The 18,571-nt window shown below is 41.9% G+C and overlaps 1 protein-coding gene across 2 annotated transcripts in view; it reads right to left on the bottom strand.

Annotated features, from left to right (window-relative positions):
- The window catches only part of DCP1A (decapping mRNA 1A), a 59,325-nt gene that overhangs the window by 10,497 nt on the left and 30,257 nt on the right, over nucleotides 1-18,571 (bottom strand). For both annotated transcript variants that reach the window (XM_077749482.1, XM_077749491.1), the window contains 2 exons: nucleotides 13,717-13,855; nucleotides 8,051-8,164 (listed from right to left, as the gene is read on the bottom strand). In XM_077749482.1, the coding sequence (XP_077605608.1) occupies nucleotides 8,051-8,164; nucleotides 13,717-13,855 (253 nt within the window). The remainder of the gene's footprint in view (nucleotides 1-8,050; nucleotides 8,165-13,716; nucleotides 13,856-18,571) is intronic.

Genomic DNA, 18,571 nt, shown 5'->3' with positions numbered 1-18,571 from the left:
CCAATTAATAACGTTATAGTCACAACACTTCCTAGCACTTTAAGGGATTTTCCCGATTCAGATCTCACTTCAAATACAAGGCAGCACTAACATCTATTATAAACTGTGGAGGTAAAAAAAATGCAAAAGATTGTATATGGCTTAATTTCCTTATGTTTTTACTTTCTTTTTTAAAAATATTTTATTTATTTTTGAGAGAGAGATAGAGACAGCATGAGCAGGGGAGGGTCAGAGAGAGAGGGAGACACAGAATCCGAAGCAGCCTCCAGGCTCTGAGCTAGTTGTTAGCACAGAGCCCGATGCGGGACTCGAACCCACCAACTGTGAGATCATGACCTGAGCCGAAGCCGGACGCCCAACCGACTGAGCCACCCAGGTGCCCCTGTTTTTACTTTCTGAAAAAGTTGTAGAGCTTAGGATCTGAAATCAAAGATATCCAGATTCAACTCCCAGCTTAACTGGGAAAATTACAGTCTCTCTATTTAGTTACCTCATCTGAAAAATGGGGGGAATTATGGCGATTACCTCTCACAGAGCTGATGTGAAAGTTAAATTTTCAATATGATATCTGGTGCCCAAAAAGCATTTAATAAATGGAACTTGGCTATTAACATTATATAAACACCAGACAGTCTTACAAGCAGTCATAATAAACCTGTCTTTGCATATGTTTTAAGAAACATTAAATACCATGTTAGAATATTAAAAATTCATCAAATCCTTCTGGAATATCATACCCTCATGATGCAAAATAAAAACACTATCACCTGATGAGCTATCAAGGCTGAAGTATTATAAATTTGTCACGCCCTGATACAAGGACTCATTAAAGACATGGTTGTTGGGGCACCTGGGTGGCTCAGTCAATTAAGTGTCCAACTTCAGCTCAGGTCAGGATCTCACAGTTCATGAGTTCAAGTCCCACATCGGGCTCTGTGCTGACAGCTCAGAGCCTGCAGCCTGCTTTAGATTTTGTGTCGCCTGCCCCTCCCCTGCTCATGCTCTCTCTCTCTCTTTCTCACCCTCAAAAATAAACAAACATTAAAAAGAAAAAAAGACATAGTTCTTTATTTAAAACTCACTGGTATCATTTCAAATCCATTCAATGTAACTCAAAAACAGAGAATTCTTATTTGGGACACACTTATCGTCCTCTATGTCCTGGCCACATAACTGTAGTAAGTAGGGATGCATAGGTTCCATTTCCCCAGATGGACACTAGGATTTATTTACTTTTAGATCTCTGACATCATAAATGTCTACTGATGATAACAGTCATAACCGCACCCCCCGCACATTTCTGACAGTGATGGTAAAATATACATACCCAAAGCTATGATTTTAGCCATATTTAAGTGTAAAACTCAGCAGCATTCAGTACATTCACAGTGCTGTATAACTACCACCATTATCTACTTCCTGACTCACAGCCCCTGATAATCTCTATTCTACTTTCTGTTCCTACGAATTTGCCTACTCTACGTACCTCATTTAAATGCAATCATATAATATTTGGCCTCATGTGACTGGCTTACTTCACTTCGGCATAGTGTCCCTAGAGTTCATCTATGCTGTACCATGTGTCAGAATTTCCTTCCTTTAAAAAAAGCTGACAAATACTCCATCTGGGTGCATACACCGCATCTGGCTCATCCGTTCATCTGAGCACTGACACTTGGGCTGTTTTCACCTTTTGGCTATTATGAATAATGTTGCTACAAACATCGGTAATAAAGAACCTGTTTAATCCCTGTTTTCAATTCTTTTGGGTAGACATCCAGGAATAAAACTGAGGATCTGGCAAACTGTTTTCCAAAGCTGTTGCACCATTTCACATTCCTACCAATGATGCCAGAGGGTTCTGACTTCTCCATATTCTTGCCAACACATCGGCCATTAGTATGTCTTATTTGAAAAAATGACTATGGAAGTCATTTGCCCATTTTTGAGTTGGGTTAATTCTTTTTTATACATATTATGTTTAGAACAAAATGGTCAAGATCGTTTGGCAAAAAGTACTGGAAAACTACACTAATACAAATTATATGTCAATCTTCACCACCACATCCTGTTTTATATATGTATATAACACACAAAACAACGTTTGGGTATATGTACTTTGAGAAATACAGGCCACATTGAGGCTATTCTATTTTACAAAAACTTGAGTCTTTCCCAGGTAAGAATACAAATATTTTTATGTTACAAGAAAAGAAACAATCAAACAATAGGACATGGAGAAAATTCAACATGAAATACACCTTAGGCTTCAAAAATGGCATGATTCAGGTAGCAATTTTTACCTGTCCAGTGGAACATAAATGGACTTTTGAACAATTAAAATTACATGCACGTACAATTTGAATGTTTTTACACCTACCCTTAAAAAAAGTTATTTCTAATGGTTTAAAATTGACTTCACAGTAAAAAAAGAGACTAGGGTAGCCAAGTGGCTCAGTTGGTTGAGTGTGCAACTTAGGCTCAGGTCATGATCTCGCTGCTCTTGAGTTCGAGCCCCGTGTTGAGCTCTGTGCTGATAGCTCAGAGCCTGCAGCCTGCTTCAAATTCTGTATCTCCCTCCCTCTCTGTCCTTCCCCCACTTGTGCTGTCTCTCTCTCAAAAATAAACATTAAAAAATTTTTTTCAAAAAATGAAATCATATTGGAGCGCCCTAAACCCTGATTACAAAAGCAGCAGAAAGCTTCCAGATTTCTCCATGCAGCCTCCCTACAACTTCTCAGACCATCTCTGGAATAGGACGTGTGGTAATTGACTAGGGTTTCAGGGGAATCTCACGTAAGAAGGGATGAATGAAGTTACAACAGCAAGAAGACTGACCACAGACAGGACACATACTATGTGGGAGGCCCTGTGCCACACACCTCACACGCATCACTCTACTCATCAGTGAGAGCAGTACTATTAGCACTGCCATTTTGTAGGTAACACCCAAGTGTGACAGAACCAGACTCCAGCCCAGTGTTAGCAGCAAGCCCACGTTCTTGACTCCTATGCCCCTGCACTGAGATTTCAAGTAGGAATAGTCTATATTATCTCATCAACTAGATAGTGATCATGACTTCTGGAAAACAGAGGTACATCTAAGCCCTGAATAACTAAGAGGTGGCTACAGGTCAAAATGGGCCCAACTTTTGGAAATATGTGCCTGGCTGCTGAATCAGCCACAAGGGTCAAGCGAATAAAGCATGCTTCTCCACACAAAAGCTCTACAGTCTCTGCATTTGAGAGGACCCTTCTACTTTCTGCCCAGGACAAGAAAAACTGGCTGTACTGCTCTGGTACTTGGGCTTCTTTTCTCATGGATTCATCTCACCTCATCCATAGAAGGGTGAATTTTATTCTTCCCTCATGTTTGAAGACGCTTAAAGTCTTGATTCTATGTTTTGCAATGCCTCACTTACATCAAGTGTTAGTCTCACCATTTTCCCTGTGAAATGGAATTCTGGGAGGAAGAGTATGTGCACCACTATACTGGAATATACTGTATTAGGCTTTACTATTCCTTCCTCACCCTACAGCTCTTGCCACTTAGGGAATTTCCTACTTTTTAAAAATTTTTTTTTAATATTTTTATTTATTTTTGAGAGAGAGATAGAGACAGCATGAGCAGGGGAGGGTCAGAGAGAAGAGGGAGACACAGAATCCGAAGACAGGCTCCAGGCTCTGAGCTAGCTGTCAGCACAGGGCCCGATGCGGGGCTCGAACCTATGAACCATGAGATCATGACCTGAGCCGAAGTCAGACGCTTAACCGACTGAGCCACCCAGGCGCCCCGGGAATTTCCTACTTCTGTCTGGATCTAGGGTGTCAATGTGAGATTGCCGACCTAGTCAGTGTACTGGGAACACCAGAAGCTATGTATTATTTAGGAACCAAAAAGCAATATAAAACATAGCAGAGAAATAGTCCCAAGGGAGTTTTAAACTTTAGTAAGTGAATTGTGAACTGAAATGGAATTAGTACTATTGGGAGTGACAAAGTTTGCTCCTCAGCACCAGGTGGCAGTGTGACCAAACAAGTGCACTGTGTGGAGGGGGTCATTACGGAGTTAAGCTAATTTTGGTCAATCACACAGCTTCTGACAAGATCCAGATCACTGTGACCTATAAACTGGGATCTCAGAAGGGTGTGAGAACGAAGGAAGAGCAGCAGCACTATTCTTGTGGGAGGGTACAATTCTCTGCGTGCCCAGCGGAACCCTGTGTGCCCACAGGTCCATCACTGGGACTTTTGCTGACAGGCTGAGCAGCTACAGCTCATCATACTCCCCCTTCATCTTTCCTTTTTTTGTTGTTTGTTTATTTTGAGAGAAAAAGAGTGTGTGAATGAGTGTGAACAAGGAAGGGGCAGAGAGAGAGAGAGAGAAAAAGAGAGAAAATCCAGGCAGGCTCTGGGCCATCAGTGCAAAGCCTGATGCGGGGCTTGGGGTCATGAACTATGAGCTCATGACCTGAGCCGAAATCAAGAGCTGGACGCTTAACCAGCTGAGCCACCCAGGGCCCCTCACACTCTCCCTTCATCTTTCAATGGACAGTGTTTTATGGCTCTTAAGGCATTCTTTATGGTCCATTTCTGACTCCCCGTTATTAACTTGGCTTGAAAGTTTATTACTAAGAGTCTTTAATGTGTAATACAATGGAAGCTGTGCATAAAAATATATATTCAAACATAATGATTAAGATTTTGTTTTCTTTGGGGCGCCTGGGTGGCTTAGTCGGTTAAGCGTCCGACTTTCGCTTAGGTCATGATCTCGCGGTTCATGGGTTTGAGCCCTGCATCGGGCTCTGTGCTGACTGCCAGCTCAGAGCCTGGAGCCTATTTCAGAGTCTGTATCTCCCTCTCTCTCTGACCCTCCACTGCTCACGCTGTCTCTCTCTCTCCTAGAAAAAAAAATTTTTTTGTTTTCTATTTCATTGCAGTTGCCCTATTTGTGGCAAATGAACTTAGTTTTTATTGCTTTTAAAGTGATGGAAACTTTTTCTCTTGATCTTGGTGGTAGTACAATGTTTAAAAGTTACATTTGTAAAAAGTTACAAGGTTTACACTTAGGATTTGAATATATATACTATGTATTAATTATACCCCAGTAAGAAACTGCTCAAATCCTAGAGTAGCTAGATTTTTACAAAATTAACCTGAGTCTCAGGGTGTCTGGCTGGCTTAGTAGAGCATGTGACTCTTGGTCTTGGGGTTGTGAGTTCAAGCCCCACATTGGATGTGGAGCCTACTTAAAATAAAACAACAACAACAAAAAATTAACCTGGGTCTCAGTTTTCACACATACAATACTGACATTAATGCTACCTTCATCTCATGATTATGTAACTTACGTTACCATGTGAAGAGCGATTTTCTGTACAATAAAAATGCTAACAGCAGGTGCCACTGAACTTAAGAAACAAAGCTTAAGAGCGTTTTGATTGTTTTCAATTGCCTGGAAATCTCTGCATAGCTCTCCTCTCCTCCATGCCTCCCTTCTCCTGGCCGCGGTAATAGGTGCTGCTCCAACCTGCTCTAATACCCATCCAGCCAGGAAGAGAGCGGCCTGGCACCTGCTGTCCTCTGGCGGCGCTCTCTGCTGCGGCACTCAGGCCAGGCTCTGGTGCCGGGCGGGGCGCCGGGAAACTGCGTGCTTGCCTTATCAGAAAGCAGGCACTGACGTCCTGAGGCTTGTTTGAATTATTCTACTGACCGGTAATAGGAAACCTCTTTTATCCCAAGGTCTGTGTTCAAATGGCTCTCTGGGTCTTGGGTCTGTTTCCTCCTTTGGTTCTCACAAGAACTCTGGGAGGTAGGCGGTGCCCACCCTGATTCAGGTGGTGACCCCATGATTCAGAAAGGAGAGGGGAAGCAACTGCCCACCGAGCACTCGGGGTGGATGAGACAGACCAGAAGGAGCACAGGCAATGCTGGCCCTTCTCAACAGATATTTTGTAAACATTAAATTTTATGTAGCACAGTTTTTAATATGTTTGACCTTCAGGACTCTAAATGCAAATACGGTAAAAATGGAGCTGGGAATGTAGTATTAAAAAACTGGCTTAAGTTATCATCTAAATATACAAAAACATTATGGATACATTGCTGATGGGAATGTAAAATGGTACAGCCTTTCTGGAAAACACTATGGCAGTTTCTTAATAAACTAAAACCTGACATTACCAAATGACCCAACATCTGCACTCTTGGGCATTTATCCCAGACAAATGGAAATTTGTGTACAAAAACCTGTACAGAAATGTTCACAGAAGTTGGATTTGCAACAGCTAAAAACTGACAGCTGCCCAGATGTCCTTCAACAGATAAATTATTAGAAATGGCCAAACACATTTTGGTACTTCTACTTGACTGGGTGGAAGAGTATAATTCTCGATAAACCTAATAAGTTCAATGAAATCATGCTAAATGAACAAAGAAAAACCCCAAAACTTTCTATATCATTCCATTTTACAGAACATTCTTGAAATGACATTATGAACCGGGGACAGATTCGTGGCTGCCAGGGGTAAGCAGGGGGGGAGAGGGAAAGGCAGGAAGTATGAAAAGGGGGGTCAGTGTGAGAATAGGGAAAGGCAGGAAGAATGACAAAGGGGGTCAGTGTGAGAATACAGGGGCAACACTAAGGATCCTCGTGTTCGGTAAGTCTTCCGTATCTTGACTGTGGTGGTGGTGGATGTAGAAAGCTGCGTACGACATAAAATTGCACAGAAATACAGACACGCACATACACACAGAAATGAATATGAATAAAAGTGAAGAAATGTGAACTAGATGGGTAGATTTTATCAGTATCCAAGTTGTGATATTGTATTTTATTTTGCAAGCTGTCATCAGTGGGGAAATGGGATCTTTCTGTATTTCTTTCTTTTTTTTTAAAAAGTTTATTTTAAGAGAGAGAGAAGGAGAGAAAGAGAGAGAGAGAACATGTGCACATGTGTGCACACAGGCAGGGTAGAGGCAGAGAGAGAGGGAAAGAGAATCTCAATTTGACAGCGCGGAGCTCCGTGCAGGGCTCAAACTCAGGAACCGTGAGATCATGACCTCAGCTGAAATCCAGAGTCAGATGCTTAACTGACTTAAGCTACCCAGGTGCTCCTCTGTATTACTTCCTAAAACTGCATGTGAATCTATAATTATCTCAAAATAAAAAGTTTAATTAAAAAACTATGGGTTTTACTTGGTATCTGTTCATTTATCAAACCATTGGCTACAAAGAAAACTAACTTAGTCAACAAATATTTACAATGCTAAGTGTGGAGGATATTGCAATGAACAGGGCAGACAAAGGGCCTGCCCCCATGGAGCTTACATTCAGGTGGGGTGGAGATGCAATGCACACAGTAAGAAAACCACAAACCAGGTTAGCCGGTGAAGCTTTAGGGAGAAAATAAGGCATGGCAGGATAGGGGGAAGGGTTACTGAAAACAGGGTGACCAGAGAAGGCCTCAGCTGTATGGAGAATGCTAGAGATTTGAAGGAAGAGAGGGAGCAAGCCCTATCTGGGAGGAAAGTGCTCTGGTGAAGGAAATGAGGACAAAGGCCTGTCCCGAGGCAGGAGCAGGCCTGGCACATTTGTGAAAACAGAAGGGCCAATGAGGCTTGGGCCAAGTGAGCGAGGCCGAGAGTAAGAGAGGAGGCAGGGTCAGGAGGCCAGATCAGGGCAGGCCAGGCAGACCAGCCGCATGGCCCTGGGTTTTACTCAAGGGAGATGGGCCACCACAGGACAGTTTTAAGCACAGGGATGCCGGGATGTAACTCCTGGTTTATCACGATTACTCTGGCTGCTGGGTGAAGAGCAGGGAAGGGAGTGGCAATGGCAAAAGCTCTCCAACCAGAGAGGAGGCTCCTGCAAAATCCAGATGGAAAGCCTGGCCAAAGGACAGGAGTGGATGTGACCAGGGTGTTGCCTGGAGGTATCCACCTCGACAGGTAAAAAAACAAATAGTATTTGTACCGCATTGATATCCTTACAAAATATTACTCTGTGTTTTGTTACCCTGAGCAAAGCCAGGGCTTTAGCCGTACAAACCTTATCTTGTGACCCAGATGGCGTCTCTTCTAGGGTCTCGGTGCTTCCCAGATTGGAGAGCTGAGTGCTTGGCTGTAATCCAGGGCTGGAGATATTGGAGTCGCCCATCTGGTTCTGAAATTAAAAAGAAAAGTATATCATGTGAAAAGTTTGCTATTATTTGGCTCACAACACATTTGAGGTTATCAGCAATGCTATTTTAAAAACAAGCAAAATTCCCCCAAATGTTTTGCTTTGGACCCTCTAGTAAATAACTTATAAAATTTCTAGAAAGTGACCACTTGACACTTAGACGATAGTGTGACAATTGTTTTTATATTCCTTTCAAGGAAAACCGTTATTACTTTATCACGTATTCTTTTCCATTTTGTTTTTTAATATATGGTGAAATTTTGGGGGCATACAATTCCCATGCACCTGTCCCCACAAGCAGGATGTAAAACATAAAATAGCTCTATTATATCCCAAAAACCTCCCTTATGCTGTCCCACTGCAATCACGTGCTCCCTCTATTCCTGGAAACTAGTTATCTGTTCTCTGTCACAATAGTCTTTTTGAGAATGGCATAAAAAATGGAATGTTGGCTTCTTTCACTTAGCATCTGAGACTCAACCAAGCTGTTGAGGTATTAATAGTTCATTCCTTACTAGTGCTGAGTAGTACTCCACTCTATGACCACACTACCGTCTCATGAAATGCTCACCCATAGGAGGTCATTTGTGCTATTTCCAGTTTTTGATAATTATAAATAGAGCTTTTATGAATATTCAGGTACAGGTTTTTGTGTGGACAAAAGCATCAATTCTCGGGGCACCTGGGTGGCTTAGTCAGTTAAGCGTCCAACTTTCGCTTAGGTCATGATCTCGCGGTTCGTGGGTTCGAGCCCCGCGTCGGGCTCTGTGCTGACTGCCAGCTCAGAGCCTGGAGCCTGTTTCAGTCTGTGACTCCCTCTCTCTCTGACCCTCCCCTGCTCACGCTCTCTCTCTCTCTCCCTCTCCTAGAAATAAATAAAACATTTAAAAAAAAGAAAAAGAAAAAAAAAGCATCAATTCTCTAGAGTAAATACCTAGCAGTGGTACTCCTATGTCATATGGTAAATTTTTGTAGTTTTGCATTTAGATTTAGGATCCATTTTGAGTTCATTTTTGTATAACGTGTTACATTTATGTTATGGTTTTTTTTTTTTGCATATGGATGGTTAATTGTTCCCAACACTACTGGTTGAAGTCACCATATACTCTTAAAACTTAAACTAAAAAGATCTCCTGCATCACCATCACAGATGACAGTCTTGAATGTTTTAAAATTCCTGTTAACTTACATGTAACACCAAAAGTGAAAATAGTTTTAAAGAGAATCTTAAAAACAGATCACTGGGTGGGCACAGAATTATGAATTCGTAGGAACTGAAGTTATATCTGGGCTATGTGATCCATTACCCATGTCAAAATGGACACCAGAAACAGTTTAAAACACTTAAGAAACAGATTTAAAAAAACAAAAACAAACCAAAAAAGCCTGGACTTCGGTCCAGGGACATATTAATTTTGAAAGCAGAGAATCAGTACATGTGGAATTTGCACAGCGTTAGGTTAAATGTTAAATGAATGGCTAACATGCATTTATTCTATTCAAAGGACTTAATCCTTATAACACCTTCTTTTCAATGTTATCCATTTAGATAGAGGCGAAATAGCCTGGAACAGCCTATGAAATATATTTTTAAAAACATCTATTATTGAAGTATAGTTGACATACAATGTTATATTGGTTTCAGGTGCACAGCATAGCGATTAGACAATTCTACATATCACACAGGGCTCACCCAGGCAACTGTGGTCACCATACGAAGTTATTACAACATTACTGACTATATTTCCTGTGCTGTACTTTTCATCCTCATGACTTACTCCCTTTATAACTGGAAGTCTGTACTTCTTAACCCCCTTCAACTATTTCACCCACCTATGAAATATCTTATTTTTTACCACTTGAGCAACACCACCATCAACATGTACTAACACATTATGGAGAATGCTTGGAATTAAACTGTATCAGAGAAAAGCTCAAAATATTGTTCAACACAAGTTCCTAGAGAAGAAGGTATACAACATTCAGAAACATTTTTTAAATTTTTTAAAATTGGGAGTTTTCACATAAAAATCCCAGCTTGTTATTTTTGGAGAGAAGCTGGACTCCTCTGCAACAACTGGCTGGAGCTGAGCAGCACATGACTCTGTGATGCAGGGCCAGGCTCTGTTTGCATCACTGCCACCCTGGCCCACTGCATGTGCTCCTACAGCCCATGTGTTTTTTTGTGGCAGTTGAGTCTCCTATACCTAACTCAACATGATCTACAAGATGGGCTGCACTTTAAAAGGTCTCCAGAACTTCAGACATTCTTTAATACATGTGCAGGGCCGTTCTTGGTAGGTTTACTCTGAGTTTGTAGATGACACTCGGTATCTGTACAGATTGGGGGAAATGAACAATCAAAACAAACTTTCTGGAGGGCAATTTATTACAATATTTGGTAAAAACCTTAATTGACAAAATCCTTTGATCTACCAATTGTATTTCAAATAGTTTATCTTAAGAGAAAATGCTGAACGTGAAGACTTAGCCACAGGATATATTTCTGAGTTCTTAAGAGAATCAGAAAAAACCAGCATATTGTTTATGTAAGGCATGGAAGGAAAAATATGCTGCTATTAGTATCACTATTCTTTTTTTCAAAAATTTTTCATTCTACCAAATCTCACAGGGACTCCCTGTGAGATGAATAGCTACTGTCATAAAGGTATTGCTCTTTGGGAAAAAACTGGTTACAAGAGTTATAATAAAAGCAACTTTTAAAACTAGTTAATAAAACTAGTGCAGAGAAACATACCACACACCCTGGGACACGTTTACACATATTTTTGGAAGGATACAAAGTAGTATCAGTGATTATTTCTAGGTGGTGGAATTATGGTTTTGTTTTGTTTTTTTTAACTTTAATCTTTAAATATGAAATACAAACAACCTCTTACCAAAATCCAGGATTATATCCTGTGGTTAGAAGCAACTTGGTAAGGGGCAGCTGTAAAGGACTGTGGCTTAGCTATCTTTCTTACCTTTATTATTATTATTTTTAATGTTTTATTTTTTAGAGAGAGTATGAGCAGGGGAGGGGTAGAGAGAGAGGGGGACAGAGGACCCAAAGTGGGCTTCACGCTGACAGCAGTGAGCCTGATGCGGGGGGCTCAAACTCATGAACCGTGAGATCATGACCTGAACCAAAGTTGGATGCCCAACTGACTAAGCCATCTAGGTGCCCCTGTTTCTTACCTTTAAAGGTAAGTTGGTGAAAACAAACTACAGGACTTGAGTGTTCATTATAGGCAGTTTTTATTTCCCAACAGTCTCTACTATAAAGTCTTCACCCTAAAGTGTGGAATTTCATTCATGGTATTACACCCAGTGGGTGGGGGAGATTTAGGATTGGGATTACATCCCATCACTGAGGCATGGCTTGCACCCCTGCCCTTGACTATCAATCTGAGTCTCTACTACAGATAAACAAAGGGCCATCTGGAGCTGCACGGCAGCTGAGAGCGCCCATGCAAACACTTGGCTATTAATTCGTGGGTCACTGCGAATACCAACTCCATTTGGTTAGATGGCAGGCAAGTGCAGACGCAAAACAAAACTGCTCTTTCAGGAAGCTACACTTATTCAGTTTTCAAAACCAGAATGAATGCATTATAGAAAGTACCAAAGATTTAACAAAATTCCCAAAGGTTTCATTTTATTTATTTAAAAAAAAATCTTTTTTTCCCAAAGGTTTCATTTTAATCTAGCCATGAACATCATTTTTACTTATTACATAGCATAGGAGAATTTTCTTTACAATGGTAATTATTGGGTTCTCTATATCCTGACATTTTGCAATGTATCACACTGTCAGATTGCCTGCTTGACCTAGACTTCCTTTATAGTTTTGTGACAAAAAAAGGCTCTGTTCCTTCTTTCATTTTGTGGCTACTTGCTTCTTCGCATGAGGAGTAAGCCAGGCCACCTCCTAGAGCACCATTCTGGTGTGCAGCACCTACACTTTCTGTCCCGTGTGGCACTGTGATCTAGTCATCACTACGAATGCGTGACAGAGCCCTGGATTTATTAGTTACCTGTTATCAGACACAGAAAGGCCTCTATAAAAACAGAACAAGGCATCTATATAGATAATGAGATCTCATTAAGGATACGAGAGCGAATGTGGGGGAATATAAGGTGACCTAAAAGTGCAGAAAATTATTCTTGAAATTTATTCTCATCCAGTTTCCTAAGTATTCATGAATTCACTGTAGAGATGACTGCTTTCCCTGTATTAACTTTCAGAGGCCAATAAATTCCTCCTAATTCTCTATGAGACATGGAGGAATGTGATACAACTTGAAACTTCTCATGGGCTCTACTATATACTTCTCCACCTCAGAAGTGGGACTTTCTTTGGTGTTTGAATAGGACTTTTCCTTTGTTACCTTCCAGAGCACGGTTTCCAAAGTTTGCTCCCTAAATGCTGGATTCTGAGCTGCTACAGTGGAATATGAGAAAAATGGTCTTCTGGTGCAGTCAACCTGGGAATCGGTGCTACTGTACTCACTGTAGGGCCCCTGAGAGTGTTGAGCACTGCAGAGCCCCAAGAGGAGGGAGGAGGAGGAGGAGCCGTGTTAACAACGGTTCCTTACCGCACTTGACCAAGGGAACCCTTTCTTAGGATCACTAGTTAACTATGTAGAGGCTACTGTTAGCGCTGAATTGTTTGTGAAACACACCATAGAGAGTGCTTTCCACACTCTGTCCCTGGAACTTTTGGTGAGGTGAGGATTACACAAAAAAACAAAAGAAAAGATTAATCACATATGAGTAAAGAGTAAGGTGACAATTACAATTCCACTGAAACAACGCGCAGCAGTGGAAACCTTCAGTCTGGCTCCTATGAAGTGTGAGGCTCTCAAGTGCCCATGTCAAGTGAAAAGTCAGGACAGTTCCAAAGCCACACAGTTTGAAGACCACTAACGAAATGTCCACTGCTTGACGCACAGTGGATGGTTCATAAGTGTGTATTGAATAAATTAACAAGTGCACTACAATTTCCATCTTATTCAACTTCAGGGAGAAAATGTCATCATTTAACTTTTAAACTACTATACAGACGAGAAAAAAAAGAATTCTAGAAAAGCTTTACATATGGGTAAAATTCCAAATAATGCTTAGTGAAGGCTGTGGACTTACCACCAACTGCAGACCACAAATAGTATTAGCAAGTGCAAATGATCAGACTACAGATTCATTCCCAAGCCGTAGCAGAGGCTGCAGGGGTGAAGAAAAGGCAAGAGGCTTTTGCAGAACTACCTGTTGCAGGCTAACTTTTGGCCTCTGAAGCCATTTTCAGTAATTTTACGGGAACAGAGAAAGAGCATTTTAAATTTTCATGCCAAATCAAGGGCTCTGAGATAAGCAAATTTCTATTCCTTTTAGGCTAAAAGCTGTAAGACATGTTTTCTTTCTACATTTACTCTGCTGGCCCGGAGGTCACTTCCCCAGCACATGCCCCGACACCTCTCTCCCCCCACTGCCCACCCACCTCCTTCCCCCTTCTGGGTCCTCCCAGTCAGTCTCACCCTCTCATATTCATCCTTGGCTCGGCTTAGCATCTCCAGAATGTCGATGGGCCTGTGGTCACTGCAGCCGTTGGCCTGGCTGGGGCTCTGTTTGTCCCGAGCAGCTTGCTGGGACCGCCGTGTCTCCTCCTCTACCACGCTGGAGGGGGAGACCAAGTTTTAGAAAGACCTCTTGAGACACAATACACCACATGAACTCTCCTGGTGTTTGGCTGCCGAGGGTGTGGAAGAATGTCACAGCATACGCTGTTCCCCCAATACAAATTCAGGGTCACAGTCTGTACAAATGGCTTTACCACCCGTTGCATCATGTGCAACACCACCAACTGATGTGTCTCACTGTTAGAAGGACAGAGTACAGAATTCTTTTCTAGAGATGGTGGGAGCAGATATGTCAAAAATGACCAAATTATTTCTCTTTCTTTTTTGAACTCAAACGACCAGGTAAAGTACATTTTAAAAAGGACGTGACCAGCAAGATAAAGGTAGGCTGCATTGCTGAGCAACCACTGTGGAAAGTCTGTATTGACACTGGACTAGGAAGGAAAGGGAAAGAGAGAGGGAAGGGGTGAAAGAGAGGGAGAAAGGGGGACAGAGAGAGAGAGAGACAGACAGACAGACACTTCTTGTAAAAAAAAAGATTTCAGCGAATCTTCAAAGGTTTCCCTTATTCTCTCCTTAGAAATCACCGAGTGGGTGGTGAGGTCAGGGCGACTGCGGCAATGCTACTTACTCTGACTGGTGCTTAGGCTAACTCTGCACTTGAAAATAAAGCGAGAAAAGTTGAGGGTTGAGAATGCCATGGGGAGGGCAGGGGTCTTTTTCTTTCTAAGACCGATTTAGATTTTAGCTCTGATCCCAGCTCTGATGAACAGGATTAGCTGCCACAGGAGATCATGGGCACAGCACAACTTGATAATTATAGGCGCTGAAAATGTTCTGGATGGTGATAAGGACAGGCAATAAAACAATTCAGTAGCCGAAGATTTGTTTTTTGTTTTAAACACCAGGAGTGGGACAAGAATAGACCACTCAGTGTCAGTTCACTGCTTTAAAATGGCCTGCCAAGGGGCTCCCATTCACGTGTGTGGGATGGTTCTTCTATTTACAATATTAAACAGGCTTTTTTTTAAACAGCAGACTCATTCTGAGTTTTTAATGTACTAAAATATATTCTGATTCTCCAAGAAGGGTGGGCTTATATACTTCCCCAAATTTATTTGACCACAGAATCTTCTCCTAAAGCAAGCTTTCTGTTTAGAAGATCCTGCTTTGAGGTAATGGTGTTATTTCTCTATCTAGATGTTTACAGTTCTGAATAAGATGACTATTTCTGAAATGAATGTACAATCACAGACTTCAGAGTAGAATGAAAGAGGACTGGTATGTGATATGAGGACCACAGCAGTTAGCATCCATACTGTCTCACATATATCCATATGTGAGACATATGGAAAAGAAAGACTGTATTATCAGTCTTTGGAAAGACTGTATTATACAGTCTATGGAAAAGAAAGACTGTATTATCCCTACTGTGAGGCCTGTTGCAAAGGAGAAAAAGACTGGAGAGATATATGTTGGTTATTTATTGATGGTGGATCACAAGGAATTTCACTTTCCTTCTTTGTACTTTTCTTCATTTTCCATAATTAACAGGCACTCCTTTAATAATCAGAGGAAAAAAAGCTATTTTTGCTATTTCAAGAGACTTATATTTATACTCAGTTATAAGTTTCACCAGCTTGAATTCACCTTCATTGAGGCCTCTGGTCACACACCCTGTTTCTCTTCCCTCCTGCCAGGCTGCCTGGTTTGCCCATGCTAGTTTCCCCTCATCCAGGCTCTGAACTAGATTTGTAATTTTGGTTCAAAGTTTCTTTTCTTCTTCTTTTTTTTAAAGAAAGCTCTATGCCCAACACAGGGTCTGCATTCATGACCCTGAGATCAAGAGTTGCATGCTCTACTAACTGAGGCAGCCAAGAATCCCCCAAATAGAATATTTCTTTCTTTTCTTTTTTATGTTTTTTAGAATGTTTCATTTATTTTTGAAAGAGACAGACAGAGGGCAAGTGGGGGAGGGACAGAGAGAGAGGGAGACTCAGAATCCGAAGCAGGCTCCAGGCTCTGAGCTGTCAGCACAGAGCCCGATGTGGGGATCGAACTCATGACCTGAGCCGAAGCTAGACGCTCAACCGACTGAGCCCTCCAGGTGCCCCAGAGAGAACACTTCTAATAGTCACCACTGTTTACCGGTGGAACAGGCCACCTTATAGTGTCCACTTCTGCTTTCAACAGCATGTCCAGGTGGCATGGAAGGGACAGGAATGATACTGGGACTCTATCAGGCCTCTTCCAATACAAACTCTTTGAGAAGTGCCTTTGCCTCTCGCCCTGTTCCCAAATATGCCCTCAAGACTACCCATAAATCAGGAATAAGGCTCACTTCCATGAATTCCCCAAATTTCATAGTCTTTGTAGGTAACCATTCAAACAGGGATTTATTGTTAAGAAGAGTTTCTGACAGGGTGGATTTCCTCCATAAGAGAGTCAGCATTTCCCAAGTGTGGTGGATTTTACTTTGTCACTGACCAGAGAGGATTTCCAATTAGGATACAGTACAGGTCTAGAGGTTTGCTTGCTCTCCCACATAGCTTCTCAGTTTTTATAAACATCTTTTGGAATAAGTCAATTTCTTTACTTGGAGAACTTTTATTATATTGCAGCTGTTGAAACAGTCATTTAACAGGATGGGCACCGACAGGCACATTTATTGAGACACACAATATGCCAATACACACCTGTATTTCTGGTGAGCAGACACAATACTCTGCAATATGTAGCAAATAGAGGCTGTACACAGACAAAGTCAGAGCAAAGAAAGATAGTCTTTTTTTAATCTTTGGTGACCAGAACACCATTGATCACAAAGTTAATGTTAACGCAGAAGGTGTTCTCTTCGGCCATAAACAGGCCAGACCCCTGAAAACTCATTACTGACAGTTTCGTGAGGGCATTCTCAAGTCACCTGCAATACCGCCCCTGCTTCTAGTAAAACAAGCTGGAAGTGTAAGCAAATGTGCTTCTTTGGGCATTTCTCGTGAAAGAACCTCAAACGCTCTTCTTTTCCCTTCTGCTTTCTGTTTCTATGTCCTCATCTTATTTTTGGTTCCAATACAATATTTTCAGATAGGCCTTCAGTCTCCTGCCTCGTTTACCATCCTAAGTCTTGTATGAGGGGTACCACTGGCCCTGACAGTTTAGAAAAAAGCTTAAAATGCTTTCCTCTAACTAGCTATTAAAACGAAAAGAAACAAATCTCTTACTTGGGGTCCCAAAACTCTCAACCTGCAGGAGAAAGTCTATATACTAATATATTTCAAAGTTTAGATATTTAAGAAAAATATTCTGGATTTCAGGATAACCAAGAATCAATAAATCTATGTCTTCTAAGTAATGAGAAGTAAACTAAACTGCCTTTGCTGTCACTTTCAAAAATACAAAAAAGTAGTCATCAAATAAGTAAATGCGTTTTTAAAAACAGTAGTTTTAATTAGTTTCCAGGGACAAGGTGTTGTAAAAATAAAGTGTGCCTTGAGGCACCTGGGTGGCCCAGTCGGCTCACTGTCCAACCTTGTGAAGCTCAGGTCATGATCTGGCGGTTTGTGAGTCTGGGCCTCATGTCAGGCTCTCTGCTGTCAGTGCAGGGCCAGAGAGCCCGCTTTGGATCCTCTGTCGCTCTCTCTCTCTTTCAAAAATAAAACAGAAAGAAAAAGAAGAAGGAAAGAAGGAAAGAAGGAAGGAAGGAAGGAAGGAACGAACGAACAGGGGCTTCTAGAGAGGCAACACATTTTCCAACATGAGTGAGTGGTGCAAGTTCACTTGGAAGAGTATCTTCAGGGCTGTGTGCCCACAGTAATAAACTCAGCCTACCCTGTGAGCTCACGGCCAGAGCAAACAAAGCAGGAGACGGACAAACACCCTATCAGGACACGACAGTGGTCCTGGATGAAAACTTCAGCCATATGGGTATCTTTTAAAATGCAAACATGCCTGGAATTGAGGTTTGGGGAGTATTTATTTACACTTTTACAGAAATTAGTGTAAAATTGGCCTGTTTCTTTAAAAAGAAAAAAAAAGTAAGAGTTTTCTTCCAAAGATGAAGATAAAAACCCTGCAGGAGAACAAAGGGAATTTTGATGAGAGGGGCGGGGTTCACCTCTCTGGGGAGACTTCGGCAAAAACTGAGGAGCAAACACAGGCGAGCTGGAGCGCACTGCTGCCGTACCTCTGCAGGCCCCTCCAGCACCGCAGTGGCTTGGGCTCCCAGAACCCAGATCTGCAGCAGCAGCAGCTCAGACAAGCCAGGTGAGGGTGGCTCCTGTGCGCTCGCTTAAGAGGCAGTGAGCCACCCTTTAGAACACTGTGGCTAAGGGGCGCCTGGGTGGCTTAGTCGGTTAAGCGTCCGACTTTCGCTTAGGTCATGATCTCGCGGTTCGTGGGTTCGAGCCCCGCGTCAGGCTCTGTGCTGACTGCCAGCTCAGAGCCTGGAGCCTATTTCAGAGTCTGTGTCTCCCTCTCTCTCTGACCCTCCCCTACTCATGCTGTGTCTCTCTCTCCTAGAAATAAATAAAAATACTAAAAAAATTAAAAAAAAAAAAAGAACACTGTGGCTAAAATGAGCAAATCAGAGAACTCTAGATGCTGGTGAGGATGTGGAGAAACGGGCACCCTCCTACACTGTTGGTGGGAATGTAAACTGGTGCAGCCCTTCTGGAAAACAGTGTGGAGGTTCCTCAAAAAATTAACAATAGAACTCGCTTAGGACCCAGCAATAGCACTGCTAGGAATTTACTCA

This window comes from Crocuta crocuta, unplaced genomic scaffold (assembly GCF_008692635.1).
Source record: "Crocuta crocuta isolate KB4526 unplaced genomic scaffold, BGI_CrCroc_1.0 scaffold463, whole genome shotgun sequence".
NCBI classification, from domain to species: Eukaryota; Metazoa; Chordata; class Mammalia; order Carnivora; family Hyaenidae; genus Crocuta; species Crocuta crocuta.
Note: the sequence above shows the minus strand (reverse complement) of the source record. Positions and strands in the feature narration are given on the sequence as shown.